The sequence below is a fragment of the Cetorhinus maximus genome, chromosome 2 (genome assembly GCF_964194155.1).
Source record: "Cetorhinus maximus chromosome 2, sCetMax3.hap1.1, whole genome shotgun sequence".
Taxonomy (NCBI): Eukaryota; Metazoa; Chordata; class Chondrichthyes; order Lamniformes; family Cetorhinidae; genus Cetorhinus; species Cetorhinus maximus.
In genome coordinates, this window is record NC_135880.1 from 222,677,413 (window position 1) to 222,693,470 (window position 16,058).

The 16,058-nt window shown below is 45.5% G+C and overlaps 1 protein-coding gene and 1 long non-coding RNA gene across 7 annotated transcripts in view; both read right to left on the reverse strand.

Annotated features, from left to right (window-relative positions):
• LOC144671358 (uncharacterized) overlaps positions 1–16,058 on the reverse strand; it is a 399,896-nt gene that overhangs the window by 58,479 nt on the left and 325,359 nt on the right. The gene's annotated exons all lie outside the window — the stretch shown is intronic.
• Positions 2,787–16,058, reverse strand: part of phldb1b (pleckstrin homology-like domain, family B, member 1b) — a 220,419-nt gene continuing 207,147 nt past the window's right edge. For 4 of the 6 annotated variants that reach the window (XM_078533070.1, XM_078533067.1, XM_078533064.1 and 1 more), the window contains 3 exons: positions 14,312–14,397; positions 9,678–9,707; positions 2,787–5,426 (listed from right to left, as the gene is read on the reverse strand). In XM_078533070.1, coding sequence (XP_078389196.1) covers positions 5,286–5,426; positions 9,678–9,707; positions 14,312–14,397 — 257 coding nt within the window. In that variant the 3' untranslated portion in view covers positions 2,787–5,285. The remainder of the gene's footprint in view (positions 5,427–9,677; positions 9,708–14,311; positions 14,398–16,058) is intronic. The other 2 variants (XM_078533068.1, XM_078533066.1) reach the window with 1 other exon arrangement.

Genomic DNA, 16,058 nt, shown 5'->3' on the forward strand with positions numbered 1-16,058 from the left:
CACACCTGGCATTGACTTCACAGTCGGAATCAGTATAGAATTGAGTGAATGCAAATAATACATCAGATTTTACAGTAGCCAGTTATGGCTTTAATATATAAAAGGTATTGTGGGATATGGTTTTATGATGTAAATTTACAATCTGTTACATGTATGAATAGTAATGATTGTTTAGTATATGTTTCATTTACATATATACTGTATCTATAAAAGTAACAACTTTTAATCACCAAGCCTCATAGAATCAATATTTAACCAACCAGTAAGACAGTCTTTAAGGTACAATGTGATACATAATCCCATGGCAACGGGACTAAAAATACGGCTTCTCCAGTTGCTCAGAATTCCATCTTTCCTGATTTCACAGAGTTATTAACAAACTTTGAAAAATTCAATACGCTTTTGTGTAAATAACTTCTGTTTTTGTTTAAAAAAAGAAACTTCATGCTGTTGAGATCAGGGTTTGAAATCTGTATATTCCTTTATAATTACTCCTCTCCCAATTTAAAAACATTGTCAGGACAATGCAGCATTTAATCTCTTCTGCACACAGTGCATCAGAATCAAGCTCCATTCAACCTGTTTCATATCACAAGGAAAATTTAAAATTTCAGTAAATTGCAACAGTGAGTGTGTGAGACTTTCATATCGAGTTCACCTGGACTGTGAAAAGTGCCTGAACAACCATCAGTTTTCCCCAAACTAGGGCTGTGTCTAAAGACAATATTTTAGACAATGCAACACTGGGGTACAGTCCTGGTGGGGACAGGTCTTTCCCTGTTTAACGCTAGGGACAAGTACTGGTGGTACAGGTCTGTCACTGTATAACACTGGGGACAGTGTTGGTGGGGACAGGTCTATCACTATAACACTGGGGACAGTGTTGGTGGGGACAGGTCTGTCACTGTATAACACTGGGGACAGTGTTGGTGGGGACAGGTCTATCACTATAACACTGGGGACAGTGTTGGTGGGGACAGGTCTATCACTATAACACTGGGGACAGTGTTGGTGGGGACAGGTCTATCACTATAACACTGGGGTACAGTACTGGTGGGGACAGGTCTGTCACTGTATAACACTGGGGCACAGTACTGGTGGGGACAGGTCTGTCACTGTATAACACTGGGGTACACTATTGGTGAGGACAGGTCTGTCACTATATAACACTAGGATACATTACTGAAGGAGACAGGTCTGTCACTGTATAACATTGGGGTACAGTACTGGTGGGGACAGGTCTGTCACTGTATAACACTGAGATGTGGTACTGGTGGGGACAGGTCTGTCACTGTATAACACTGGGGTAAAGTCCTGGTGGGGACAGGTCTGTCACTGTATAACACTGGGGTAAAGTCCTGGTGGGGATGGGTCTGTCACTGTATAACACTGGGGCACAGTACTGGTGGGGACGGGTCTGTCACTGTATAACACTGGGGTACAGTACTGGTGAGAACTAGTCTGTCACTGTATAACACTGGGGTACAGTACTGGTGAGAACTAGTCTGTCACTGTATAACACTGGGGTACAGTACTGTTGAGAACTAGTCTGTCTCTGTATAACACTGGGATACAGTACTGGTGGGGACAGGTCTGTCTCTGTATAACACTGGGATACAGTCCTGGTGGGGACAGGTCTGTCACTGTAACAATGGGGTACAGTCCTGATGAGAACTGGTCTGTCACTGTATAACAATGGGGTACAGTCCTGGTGAGAACTGGTCTGTCACTGTATAACAATGGGGTACAGTCCTGGTGAGAACTGGTCTGTCACTGTATAACAATGGGGTACAGTCCTGGTGAGAACTAGTCTGTCACTGTATAACAATGGGGTACAGTCCTGGTGAGAACTGGTCTGTCACTGTATAACAATGGGATACAGTCCTTGTGAGGACAGGTCTGTCACTGTAACAATGGGGTACAGTCCTGGTGAGGACAGGTCTGTCACTGTATAACAATGGGATACAGTCCTGGTGGGGACAGGTCTGACACTGTAACAATGGGGTACAGTCCTGGTGAGGACAGGTCTGTCACTGTATAACAATGGGATACAGTCCTGGTGGGGACAGGTCTGACACTGTAACAATGGGATACAGTCCTGGTGGGGACAGGTCTGACACTGTAACAATGGGATACAGTCCTGGTGGGGACAGGTCTGTCACATGTTATCCTGGGAGTAATGTAATGGATAAATGAACAGTGCGTCAATTTATTCTCACCAGAAAGGCCTGGAAACAACATTGTTTAATCAAAAATGTAAGAACCATAACTTTTTCCTCTTGTGGGGGTGGTCGGTTCAGCAGCTCAATGGTCAATGTTTCACTGACATCACTGACACAGTTGGATATGAGAGTAGAGGAGGTCAATTCGATATAGAGTCATTGAATGATGCAGCCCCCTGCCTGTGCTTGTATCAGAGTCATGGTGAAGACTGGTGTGACCTCAACACATATCAGAGGAGTCTGTCCTGCCTCTGCTTAATGAAAATTAAGTAAACTCTGCACAAGCCTTCCTCAGTTAGAGGCAGAGGATTTGAATGATATTTTGTTTTCAAATTAAAGAAAATGTAATAATGATTCTAGTTCATGAAAGTTTCAGGGAGAGCGACATTTTCAAACACGCGCTTCAACTGCAACGAGTTTCAGGTCTTCAGCCTACGATGAAACGCTGCTTTAAAACAGACAGCGAAGGGTTAAACCATCCAGTGCAGTTCAACCTGTAACCATGGTAATGCACCTTTAAAAGGAGATCATTCAATACTGATACTCAACACATTAAGCTGCTGGGAGAGTTCCAGATCTCATTATGGTTTATTTTCCTGTATTCACATATATATTGGCAGGTGTGCAGGGGACAGCATTGCTCTTTCTACACGTTCTTGGACCTTTCGCTCCCATCACCTCCATTTCCCTTTGAGCCACACACCATCCTGAGTTGGAAACATAACATTCCTCTCGTCATCGTAGGGTCAAAGTTCTGGAACCTCCTTCCTAACAGCACTTTGGAAGCAACCTGACAGCACAGACTGGGAGGCAAGGTGGTGGGGAGAGGACGTGAGGTGGGGGGAGAGGGGGATAAGGTAGGGGAGAGGGAGTGAGGTGGGTGGAGAGGGGGTGAGGTGGGGAAAGAGAGGGAGTGAGGTGGAACGAAAGGGAGTGAGGCGGAAGGAGAGGGGGTGAAGTGGGGGGAGAGGGGGTGAAGTGGGGGGAGAGGGGGTGAAGTGGGGGGAGAGGGGGTGAAGTGGGGGGAGAGGGGGTGAAGTGGGGGGAGAGGGGATGAAGTGGGAGGAGAGGGGTGAGGTGCAGAGAGGGGGGTGAGGTGCAGAGAGGGGGTGAGGTGAGGGAGAGGGTGCTGGGGGGCAATGTTCAGAACTGGGAGTTAAGAATTCTGTTAATGCAAAATGCAATTCAAAACTGAGCTTTGGGCTGAACCAAAAAGCAAAGTGTAAAACATATCAATGTAATTTATTCATCCAGAATCTGAACCCACATCATCAAGAGTGGCTGGTGAGTGATGAGAAACAGGAGTCTGGCCTTATAACCAGGGCACTAGGACCTCTTGCAGCAGTCTGGTGAACTCACCATGGACTCTGGGATCTTGCTGTACCGAATGGTCATCTGAGAGTGTGAATAACCAATGGGAGTGGACTATTAAACCACAGAGGCAGTCACCTGTCCTCACTTGACTTCCATCTGATGGCAATCAAGAGTGAGGGCGATGGTGGATCTTGCTCTGTCTGGCCCAGGGCACTGAGGCCAACTCTAGCACCACAACCATGTCCCTGGGCTCAATTGGCAGTGCCAGCAAAGGAATATGCCATGTGTTTGGAGAAGGGGGAGGGGGGGGGGGGGGGACTCTTGCTGCTCAATGTTGGCAAAAGCCAAACCACAGAACGTCCTGCAACACCTAATGCAAGTTAAGCCATTGGCAGGCTTGGTTGTCAAGACAACGATAAAGCCCCCAAAGTAACTGCACTGAGGTGACAAAGTGTTCTCAATTAACGAGCCCAATGTAAACTACAAACCAACAAATCTCTCAAACCATTTAACCAATTGTCTTTGAGAAACATCTAAAAGTTTGTTCCAAATTCGGTTCCCGTTATGTTTTTGGCAATGGTATGATACTGGCAAGATATAAATAAAGAGCAGTTGGATATTGGTGGGTTAAGCAAACTATGGCACAGAGCAGGAGGCAGAAGCATTACAGGGCTCTTGATAATTATTTTTTAAAAAATCCACGGAAAAACATAATTCTGTTCTCCTCCCGCAAAACACTCGAGATGTTGAGGTAAGCTCTGCCGCTGGGGAGATGAGCTGTAGCCGGTGCTTAAACTGAGAAATTCAACGACAAAACCAAAACTTAATAAAAACAGTACAAATTTCAATCCCTGATTCAACTCCCAAGAAGCGTTGCTAATGCCAAAACGAGTCCGTGGACTGAGCACTTGCAAATCCCTGGACCCAGTGTTTTAAAAGGCACGTAAAGGAGCGTCTGTAATCTTCCTCCCCTTGTCTACAGGCGGCAGAGTTCATTCAGTCGATTGTGCTACCGCGCACAGTATATGGCTGCGATCAGTCCATGCGCATGTGTTGCGCGCGCAACGAGGAGGATGTTTCTTTTTGCGCGCATTTTGTATGTCATCGCCCGACACTGAACAATGAATGATGCTGAGCATTTCCAGTCACTTATTGAGTCACTGTTTGGGTGCCAGAGAACGTAGGGTGTGCCCGGACCCGGCAATAATGTCAATCTATCCCTGCTTACAGATTCATGAAAAAGTCCATCGAAGAGGTTCTTTCTGTTTTGCAAACTGCTTCTATTTTGAAGCGGGGGGGGGTTTAAAATTTTTCTGTTTGTTTTTTTTCTCATTTTATTTTATACAAATCTGTTTGCCTCTGTTCATTGTCTGTTTGGAAAATTAAAACTGCAAGGGCTGGATGGGAGTCTTTGGCAAAGGTTCATTCCCTTTATTGTTTGTTGGTGAAGATATTCCTCTTTACTTTTTTCGAAGTCAGTTTTCCTCTCAGCAGAAGCATTACAAAATGTTCCATCTGTTACTTTAACTCCACACAGTGAGATGGGACCCGGTGTACTTGTTGCCCCGATTAGTGTTCAAACAGCGAGAACGAGCGAGAGAGGGGGGGAATAAAAGAGGGAGACAGACGGAGAGACAGTCAGTTAAGACAGGCAGCGCGATCTCCATTGTTGGACAGGGCAGGTCAGTTCTACAACGGACTGGCTCAATGCCAACTCGCTCCACCCAAGAACCCAGTCCTCACTGCCCTTCAGCTCATGAACTGTGTGTAACCCTCAGCACCTGTGACGATCACATCCATCCAAATCCGCATAGCCTCCGGAGTTGGAGCCACCATGAAGTAGAGTCGGTCGTGGGTCTTCACACAGAATGTGAGACTTGGGTTGGGACTCTGTATGAGAAAAGGAAAGAAGCATAAAACTGACATGTCATTTTCTCAACGACAACATTATAACTGTTCTCTCTCTACCCCCCCCCACCCCCAGTCCCTCTCTGCCTGTGAAAAGCTTTGGGATTTCTGGAGGACAGGTAAGGCGATATATAAATGTAAGCTAAGCTGAACGTTTATAAGGATCTGGTTAGGCTGAAGTACTGGTTTAGTTGACCACACTTCAAGAAGGATGGGAAGATCCTCGAGAATGGGCAGAGGAGATTTACCAGAGTCGTTCCAGTGATGAGGGGTTTTAGCTACAAGGTTAGGGTGGAGAAGATAGGGCTGCTTTCCTTGGAGAGAGAGAGATTGAGGGGAGGTTTGGTAGAGGTGTACAAAATTATAACAGCTTCAGATAAGGTAGGAAAAGCTGTTCCTGTTATCTGATTGGACAAGGACACAGATTCAGGTTTTGGGTAAGAGATGTGGGAGTGGAGCATTTTGGGGGGGGTTGGGGTTGGGGGGAATATGAGGAACAACCTTTTTACATAGCAAGTGGTAATGAGCTGGACCTTGCTGCCCATGAGGGGGCTGCCCACGAGGGGGTTGGATGTGGAGATAATCAATGATTTCAAGAGGAAATTGGGTGGGTACATGAGGGAAATAAAGTTGAAGGGCTACAGGGATAGACCGGGGGAATGGGACTGACTGCATTGTTCTACAGAGAGCTGGCACAGGCTGGATGGAAAAATGGCCTCCTTCTGTCTCATAATGACTCTATGACTACAAGTTCTTTATTTTTTTTTAACAACTTTTGCAGGTGCAATTAATGACCCTATTTGACCTACGCATCTCACCTTCCTGTCACCTTCCTGGTTTTATGAGTGGCAGTCTGGCCTCTGAGTCTGAAGGTTGTGGGTTCAAGTCCCACTCCAGACACTTGAACACAAAATCTAGGCAGACACTCCCAGTGTAGTACTGAGTGAAGTAAAGGATCCCATGGCACTGTTTTGAAGAAGAGCAGGGGAGATCAGAAAGGTCTGAAGGTGGATAAATCATCTGGTCCAGATGGATTACACCCCCGAGTTCTGAAGGAGATAGCTGGAGCAGATAGTGGAGGTGTTAGTGGTGATCTTTCAGGAATCACTGGAGTCAGGGAGGGTCCCAGAGGACTGGAAAATCGCTAACGTAACCCCCCTGTTTAACAAGGGAGTGAGGCAAAAGACGGGAAATGACAGGCCGATTAGCCTGACCTCGGTCGTTGGTAAGATTTTAGAGTCCATTATTAAGGATGAGATTTCAGAATACTTGGAAGTACATGGTAAAATAGGGCAAAGTCAGCATGGTTTCATCAAGGGGAGGTCATGCCTGACAAATCTGTTAGAATTCTTTGAGGAGGTAACGAGTAGGTTAGACAAAGGAGAGCCAATGGATGTTATCTACTTGGACTTCCAGAAGGCCTTTGACAAGATGCCGCACAGGAGGCTGCTCAGTAAGATAAGAGCCCATGGTGTTAGAGGCAAGGTACTAGCATGGATAGAAGATTGGCTGTCTGGCAGGAGACAGAGGTGGGGATAAGGGGGACCTTCTCAGGATGGCGGCCGGTGACTAGTGGAGTTCTGCAAGGGTCAGTGTTGGGACCACAACTTTTCACTTTATACATTAATGATCTAGATGAAAGAACTGAGGGCATCCTGGCTAAGTTTGCGGATGATACAAAGATAGGTGGAGGGACAGGTAGTATTGAGGAGGCGGGGAGGCTGCAGAAGGATATGGATAGGTTAGGAGAATGGGCAAAGAAGTGGCAGATGGAATATAACGTGGGGAAGTGTGAGGTCATGCACTTTGGTAGGAAGAATATAGGCATAGACTATTTTCTAAATAGGGAGAGAATTCAGAAATCTGCAGTGCAAAGGGACTTGGGAGTCCTAGTCCAGGATTCTCTTAAGGTTAACTTGCAGGTTGAGCTGGTAGTTAGGAAGGCAAATGCAATGTTGGCATTTATTTCAAGAGGACTAGAATATAAAAGCAGGGATGTGCTGCTGAAGCTTTATAAGGCTCTGGTCAGACCACATTTAGAATATTGTGAGCAATTTTGGGCCCCGTATCTCAGGAAGAATGTGCTGGCCCTGGAGAGGGTCCAGAGGAGGTTCACGAGAACGATCCCAGGAATGAAAGGCTTAACATATGAGGAACGTTTGAGGACTCTGGGTCTATACTCGATGGAGTTTAGAAGGATGAGGGGGGATCTGATTGAAACTTACAGAATACTGAAAGGCCTGAATAGAGTGGACGTGGGGAAGATGTTTCCATTAGTAGGAGAGACTAGCACCTGAGGGCACAGCCTCAGAGTAAAGGGAAGACCTTTTAGAACAGAGATGAGGAGAAACCTCTTTAGCCAGAGAGTGGTGAATCTATGGAATTCATTGCCACAGAAGGCTGTGGAGGCCAGGTCATTGAGTGTATTTAAAACCGAGATAGATAGGTTCTTGATTGGTAAGGGGATCAAAGGTTACGGGGAGAAGGCGGGAGAATGGGGTTGAGAAACTTATCAGCCATGATTGAATGGCAGAGCAGACTCAATGGGCCGAATGGCCAAATTTCTGCTCCTATGATTTATGGTCTTATGATCTCCCCCCGGTATCCTGGTCAATATTTTATCCCTCAATCAACGCAATTAAAAACAGATTATCTCATCATTTGGCAGGATTTTCCCCTTGGCATGCGGGAGCGGGCGGGAAGCCGACTGTCGCTCGCGATCGACTGCGCGCCGCGACTTCACGCTGGCGGGCCAGTTAAGGACGGCCCAGCGTGATACGCGAGCGTCAGCGCTCAGCACTGCCTGTGTGCGCGGGGCGGAGGGAGGAGGGTGAGCATGCCTAGCGCAAACTTCACATATGCGCACGAGAGAGCGCTGAATAATCTCCCTGAGGCACGGAGCTGCCGCAGGGAGAAAAAGTGATATTTTTAAAAATAAGAAAGAGCAGAAGAATGAAATGAAACATGTTTCCGCTCGTGTGAGTCTGTCACATGAACAGGGACACGTTTTTAATTAAAAAAAATAAAGTTTTTATTTTATTTGTACTTGCTCATCCCGCCCTTGGATGACGCGCAAAAAAAATGCAAAGGCTGCTTGGCCTTTTCGCCTGCTCCCAACCATTAGGTTGAACGGGCAGTGAAAAGTTAATGTCTATTGATAACTTAATAGCCTTAATAGACCTTCTAACTGTTGGGGGGCGCGCTAGCGGCTCTGACACGCGCCCGCCAACCGAGCTATTGTGTGACTGCGCCTTGACATTGGCACATTCGGCCGATGTCATCGCACGCCCACCCTCCGAGCTAAAAATTCTGCCCATTATCACATTGCTGTTTGTGGGAGCTTGCTGTGCACAAATTGGCTGCTGTGTTTCCTACAATACTGCACTTCAACTACTTCATTGGCTGTAAAGCACTTAGAGGTGCTCTGAGGTGATGAAAGTCTATATAAATGTAAGTCTTTAATTTTTCCTTCTTCACAGATGTGGAAGTATCACCATGTCCTTTAGCTCTGAAGTATGATTCCTCCATTTAATTCCTATCTGCTCCTGCAGGCGCTGGCTCCTATTTGCATAAAGGTCTCTGAAAACTGGGAACCCTCATGGGCTGACATCAAATGTCTGCCAGCCTCGGTAGTGAAGCTAACAGCTGGGGGACGGTTCTCACTCCCGATTGCTATCCAGTGACCCCAGTCTTCACCGAATGCTCTGCAACCCTCCAACTCTCTGTACTCCAATCCTAGTCTTTTGCACATCCTCCATTTCCATTGCTCCCCCCTCAGTGGCAGCGCCTTCAGCTGCCTTCCTGCTAAACTCTGGGGACTCCCTTCCTTAACCTCTCTGCCTCTCTCTCCTTATTCAAGACGCCCTGAAAATCAACCTCTTTGACCTGCCCTTATATGGCTTGGAGTCAAATTTTGTTAGGTTATATTCCTACGGACACCTTGGGACGGACGTTTGATGATGTTAAAGGTGCAATGTCAGCGGTTGTTGCTTTGCTTTTCTATTGAAGTCAAAGATGGGGTGTAAACAAGCTGCTGATTCACTACCGACCAAGATCAATTTCACCGCTCGGTGTATTTAAGCTGGCTGAGGGCTTATTGGCCGAGGATTATTTCATTTTAAAACCAAACGTGTCATAGAGTTGTTTTGACATAAAACAGAGACAAGGCCTTGAAGACCAGAGTGCAAGAAGGGTGACACACAACATGGAGAACTGTGAGTTGGTTATACGTACATTGATTCTATGCAGGTTCAAATATCCCTTCTGAGAACAATGAAGAAAATAGCCCAGCAACAGGAAAAAGGAAAGAAAAAGCAGAAAAATAAATAAGCCTTCAGAATGGCAGGTTAGTGACCGGGTTCATAATGAGCAGAGCTCAAAGCTGTAACTTCAAACAAAAGCATTAAGGGGGTCATTTTAACCAAACCTTCTGGCTGGGAATGGGACAGCTCTGGGTTCAGCTGGCCGTTTCATACTCTGTCCGATTTTATGCTCCCCTCCCTTCTCCCTGGGGTGGGTTGGGTTGGGTTGGGTTAAAATGACTCCCGAATCAATGGACATTCATTCACCGTCTGAACATTGAGAGGAGAGTTAAACTGATTCGCCACCTCTCTTAGCCATCACTACAACAAAGGTGGAGATCATAAACATGTTCATTAACAAAGAGGGTCAAGGTGTTGTCTGTGGCTCAGGGGGTCACACTTGCTTCTGAGACAGAGGGTTGTGGGTTCGAGTCCACAAAATCCAGACTGGCACTCCCAATGCCAGTGTTGAGGGTGTGCTGCATTGTCAGCTGTGCTGTCCTTTGTTTGTCAACATAGAGTCATAGTCATAGAGCCATGGGGTCTACAGCACAGGAAAAGGCCCTTCGGCCCATCGAGTCTACGCCAGTCAAACAAGTACCTAACTATTCTAACCCCATTTTCCAGCACTGGGCCCATAGCCTTGTATGCCACGGCATCGCAAGTGCACATCCAAATACTTCTTAAGAGGGTTTCTGCCTCTACCACCCTTTCAAGCAGTGAGTTGCAGATTCCCACCACACTCTGGGTGAAAAAATTCTTCCTCACATCCCCTCTAAACCTCCTCTCCCTTACTTTAAATCTATGCCTCCTGGTTATTGATCTCTCCACCAAGGGGAAAAGTTCCTTCCTGTCTACCCTATCTATGCCCCTCATAATTTTATACACCTCAAACATATCCCCCCATAATCTCCTCTGCTCCAGGCAAAATAACCCCAGTCTATCCAATCTCTCCTCATCACTGAAACTCTCCAGCCCAGGCAACATCCTGGTAATCACATCCTTCCTATAATGCGGATTCCAGAACTGCACGCAATACTCTAGCTGTTGCCGAACCAGCGTTTTATACAGTTCCAGCGTAACCTCCCTGCTCTTATATTCTATGCCTCGGCTAATAAAGGCAAGTGTCCCATGTGCCTTCTTAACCACCTTATCTACCTATCCCACTACCTTAAGGGACCAGTGGACATGCATGCCAAGGTTCCTCTGATCCTCGGTACTTCCCAGGGTCCTACCATTCATCCTGTATTCCCGTGCCTTGTTTGTCCTGCCCAAATGCATCACTTCACACTTATCTGGATTAAATTCCATTTGCCACTGATCAGCCTGTCTATATCCTCTTAAAATCTAAGGCTTATCGTCCTCACTATTTACCACCCCACCAATTTTCGTGTCATCCGCAAACTACTTTCAAGTCTAAATCGTTTATATATACCACAAACAGCAAGGGACCCAACACCGATCCCTGTGGAACCTCACCGGACACAGTCATCCATTCACAAAAACACCCCTCGACCGTCACCCTTTGCTTCCTGCCACTCAGCCAATTCCAGATCCAATTTGTCAAATTGCCTTGGGTCCCATTGGCTCTTACCTTCATTATCAGTCTCCCATGTGGGACCTTATCAAAAGCCTTGCTGAAGTCCAGTAGACTACGTCAAATGCATTTCCCTCATCTACACACCTGGTCACCTCTTCAAAAAATTCAATCAAATTGGTCAGACATGACCTCCCCTTAACAAAACCATGCTGACTGTCCTTGATTAATCCCTGCCTCTCCAAGTGTAGATTCATTCTGTCCCTCAGAATTGCTTCCAATAGTTTCCCCACCACGGAGGTTAAACTGACTGGCCTGTAGTTCCCTGGTTTATCCCTTCCTCCCTTTTTGAATAACGGTACCACATTGGCTGTTCTCCAGTCCTCTGGCACCTCTCCTGTGGCCAGAGAGGTACCGAAAATTATTTCCAATGCCCCTGCTATCTCCTCCCTTGCCTCACTCAACAGCCTGGGATACATTTCATCCGGGCCTGGAGATTTATCTACTTTTAAGCCTGCCAGACCACTTAGAACCTCCTCCCTTTCTGTGCTAATTTCTTTAATTATATCACAGTCCTTCTGCCTGATTTCCATACCCACGCCTTCCCTCTCACTTGTGAACACCGACACAAAGTATTCATTTAGAACCCTACCTATGTCTTCCAGCTCCACACACAAATTACCACTATGGTCCTTAATGGGCCCTACTCTTTCCCTAGTTATCCTCTTACTCTTAACGAACTTGTAAAATAACTTTGGATTTTCCTTTATTTTACCTGCAAATGTTTTTTCATGCCCCTTTTTGCTCTCCTAATTTCCTTTTTAAGATCCCCCCTACACATTCTATACTCCTCTTGGGCTTCCGCAGTTTTGAGCCCTCATTTCTGCCATAAGCCTCCCTTTTTTTTTCATCTAATCCTGTATATCTCTCGACATCCAAGGTTCCCTGGATTTGTTGGTCCCACCCTTTATCTTTACTGGACGATGTTGGCCCTGTACTCTCCCTATTTCCTTCTTGAGTGAGTCCACTGCTCTGATGCAGATTTACCTAAGTAGCTGCTCCCAGTCCACTCTGGCCAAACCATATCTGATCTTATTAAAATCGGCCTTCCCCCAATTTAGAACTCTGATTTCTGGCCCATCCTTGTCCTTTTCCAGAACAACCTTGAATCTAACAGAGTTATGAACAGTGACTACACTTTAGCTGCAAAACACTTTAGGATGTCCTGAAAGTATGAAAGGAGCTACATTGATGGAAGTTCTTACTTCATGATTTTGCTAAATTCCTTACCTAAAACATTGCTGTTGCAATGATACCAAATCAGATCATAGCTTCTCACAGATTTCCAACTTTCACTCCCAACTTACTCCTAGATTCTGAGGAGGTGGGTTAATGAACTCATGATATCTCAAATCCAACATTGGTTAGGGATCAACAGGCAACTGAAGGGGTTAACAGTTCCTAATGTCCTGAATCTCAAAGCCACAACCATGCAAAAGAAAGACACGTGAACTTTCTAAACTCGAGCTACGTCAAAGATTTTCCACTGAAGAGAGAAATGTGATGTGATAAGCCTTTTATAGAATGAAGCCCTGTTATTACAGCCTGCCACAGGCCCAATACACTGATTGATTGGAGCTTGATTTCCTGAGCAGAGAAGAGAGCTGCAAATAGAACCAGTGGGGGGAGAAAAAGATGATGAATATCATATAAATACTGACATTGCAACATTAAAACTCCTGAATGCACTTCACCCACCAAATTATTTTTGGAATACAGTGACTGTTCTGTGGCAGCCACACTTAGTCTGTAACGCCCTGCAAACATCCATACTGGGGTCAGTCAAGGCTGGATTGGGAAAGACACTGGAAAAACTCCTGGTCTGTTTTTGATTACTTCAATGATACAACACAATAGGAGGCTGAAATAAAAACAGAAAATGCTGGAAAAACTCAGCAGGTCTGACAGCATCTGTGGAGAGAGAAACAGAGTTAACGTTTCGAGTCCGTATGACCCTTCTTCAGAGCCCAGATTTGGCCTCTGGAGGCTATTTGGCCCCTCGTGCCTGTGCCAGCTCTTTGAAAAGGCTACCCAATTAGTCCTACTTTCCCCACTCTTTTCCCCATTGCTTTGTATTTTTCTTTTCTTTTCAAGAATTTATCCAATTCCCTTTTGAATCAGCTTCCACCCCCCTTCACAGGCAATGTATTCTAAATCATAACTTGCCACATGAAAAAAATATCCTCGTCTCTCCCTCTGTTTATTTTTGCCAATTACCTTCAATCTGTCTCAGAGATAAAAACAAAAAACTGCGGATGCTGGAAATCCAAAACAAAAACAGAATTACCTGGAAAAACTCAGCAGGTCTGGCAGCATCGGCGGAGAAGAAAAGAGTTGACGTTTCGAGTCCTCATGACCCTTCAACAGTTGAAGGGTCATGAGGACTCGAAACGTCAACTCTTTTCTTCTCCATCGACGCTGCCAGACCTGCTGAGTTTTTCCAGGTAATTCTGTTTTTGTTTTCAATCTGTCTCCTCTGATTAATGACCCTGGTGCTACTAGAAACGGTTTCTCTTTATTTATCCCATCAAAATCCTTCACAATTTTGAAGATCTCTATTAAATCTCCCGTTAACCTTCTCTGCTCTAAAAAGATCAATCCCAGCTCCTCCACAAAGCTGCACTCCTTCATTCCTGGTATTATTCTAGTAATCCTTTTTTTTTAAAACCCTCTCCACGGTTCTTTTGCTGATTATCTTGGCATGGGAACTTCCACCATCCAGCTGAAGAGGCAGGCAAAATTTTAGTTTAACCTCCCGTCTTCTGACAATGCAGCATTCCCTTGCACAGCACTGCAGAAATCAGGTGCTCAAAGCCCTGTTGTGGGACTTGAACCCACAACCACCTGACCCAGAAGAGAGAGCGTTGTCAAGCTAGAGATAGCAGTAGACAGTGTGAGAGAAGGATGCAGGATCTGCAGCTCCGCTGTTACTAGTTCCAGAGTAGTGTTAGCTTCTTACGCATTCTTACCTTTGAGGCACTTCTGAGATGGTCATAGTAAACCTCCTCGATGGCTTGAAAATAAATCACTCCCTTTAGTTTACTTTCATGTTTATCTGTTGAAGAATTACATAATTTCAATTAAAACGTCCATTTTTTTTTTCCAGGAGTGTTTTCATTCTCGCCTCTTTCCCCAATTTACTTCCCAGCTTTGCTGACAGGCCAGGCGGGGCCAGGGAAACGCTCTGGTACCTCACACAATCACCCAACCTTCCCACTTGAGTCTGGGCAGTAACTGTTGGCTGGACAGTGGGGAGGAGAGGAAAGGGCCATCATTGCTGACCCTTGGTGTCTACACTTGTGCAAGGAGCAACTGGACAGCGATCAGGGGAAGATGGTGGCATAGTGGCAATATCACTGGACTAGTAACCCAGAGCCCAAACCAATGCTCCTGGGGACATGGGTTCAAATCCTGCCACAGCAGCTGAAGGAATTTGAATTCAATTAATAAAAATTGCAAGCTAGTTTTGGTAATGGCATCTAATCGATTGACAACCTATCTGGTTCATTAATGCCCTTTAGGGAAGGAAATCTGCTGTTCTGACCTACATATGACTCCAGATCCACAGCCCTCTGAAATGGCTGAGCAAGCCACTCAGTTCAAGGGCAATTAGGGATGGGCAACAAACGCTGACCTTGCCAGTGACGCCCACATCCCAAGAAAAAATAAGAGCTGACTGCATGGCTGAATTTGACTAACTCAACACAGCTTGAGGAGTTATACCCCAGGACTTTCCAGACTGTAAGACTTAACATTAAACTACCTTTATTCAGCTATTTTCCCTCACCCCTGCCTATTTTCCTTAATATTTGGAATGTTGCACTTTAAGTGCAGGGCCTGAGTTTCAACCTGACACATGGCACAAAAATCTCCTCACTCCACAGCACCAGGGGGCCTGTCTATGTGAGTTCACTCGCTGAGTGCTGTGAATTCAGACTGACCTGGCCTTTTCGAGGGTTGCAGATTAATCCTCAGGGCACTGCACTGCGGCGAGAAAAACCCAGGGAGGAAAATCACAGGTGACGTTAACAAAAAAAAAAACTTGTGTTCTTTTTTTCCTTTTCTTTGAAAACGTTCATTGATCAATTAGAGAAATATTGGAGCTGGGTAAAAAAAAGCTGTTTCACCTACAGTCATCTACGGTTAATCCAATTGGCTAACAAAGAGCTTGTTCCCTTTCTGATTAGCTGTGGAAAGGCAATGTGTCCAGAAGATGGACCAATGGCGGGAGTGTGTGGGAATGCATTTTCCCCATCTTGATTCTGTAATCCTTACCTAACGCCACTCAACTGGTCTGAATACAAGCTCTGTCGAGACAAATAGCTTTTTTTTAAAAAGGAAGGAATCGCACGATGCCAATGGAAAGAAAACCGATGGACAAGATTTCATTTTTAAAGCTTTTACTGTAAACAAACCAACTAAAAATCAACATAATTCAAACATTAATTAACAGGCAAAAGATATTTCAAACAAAAAGATAAATTTTGCTTCAAATAGTCGACCCAGCTGTTATGCCTCATGTGGTTATAAGCGCCTGCATTTCTTTGGATGTAAATGTGGCCTCATATAATCTCCCAGTGTTTCAACTCGGCCTCCATGCTGTAGGATCTCTCACTCCCCACTCAATTATTTGGGTCCTTGTGTCGCATTCACCAGCAACCATATTCCATCAACAGTCCCCAGGCACGGTTAACACCGACAAGCTGCATGTCCATG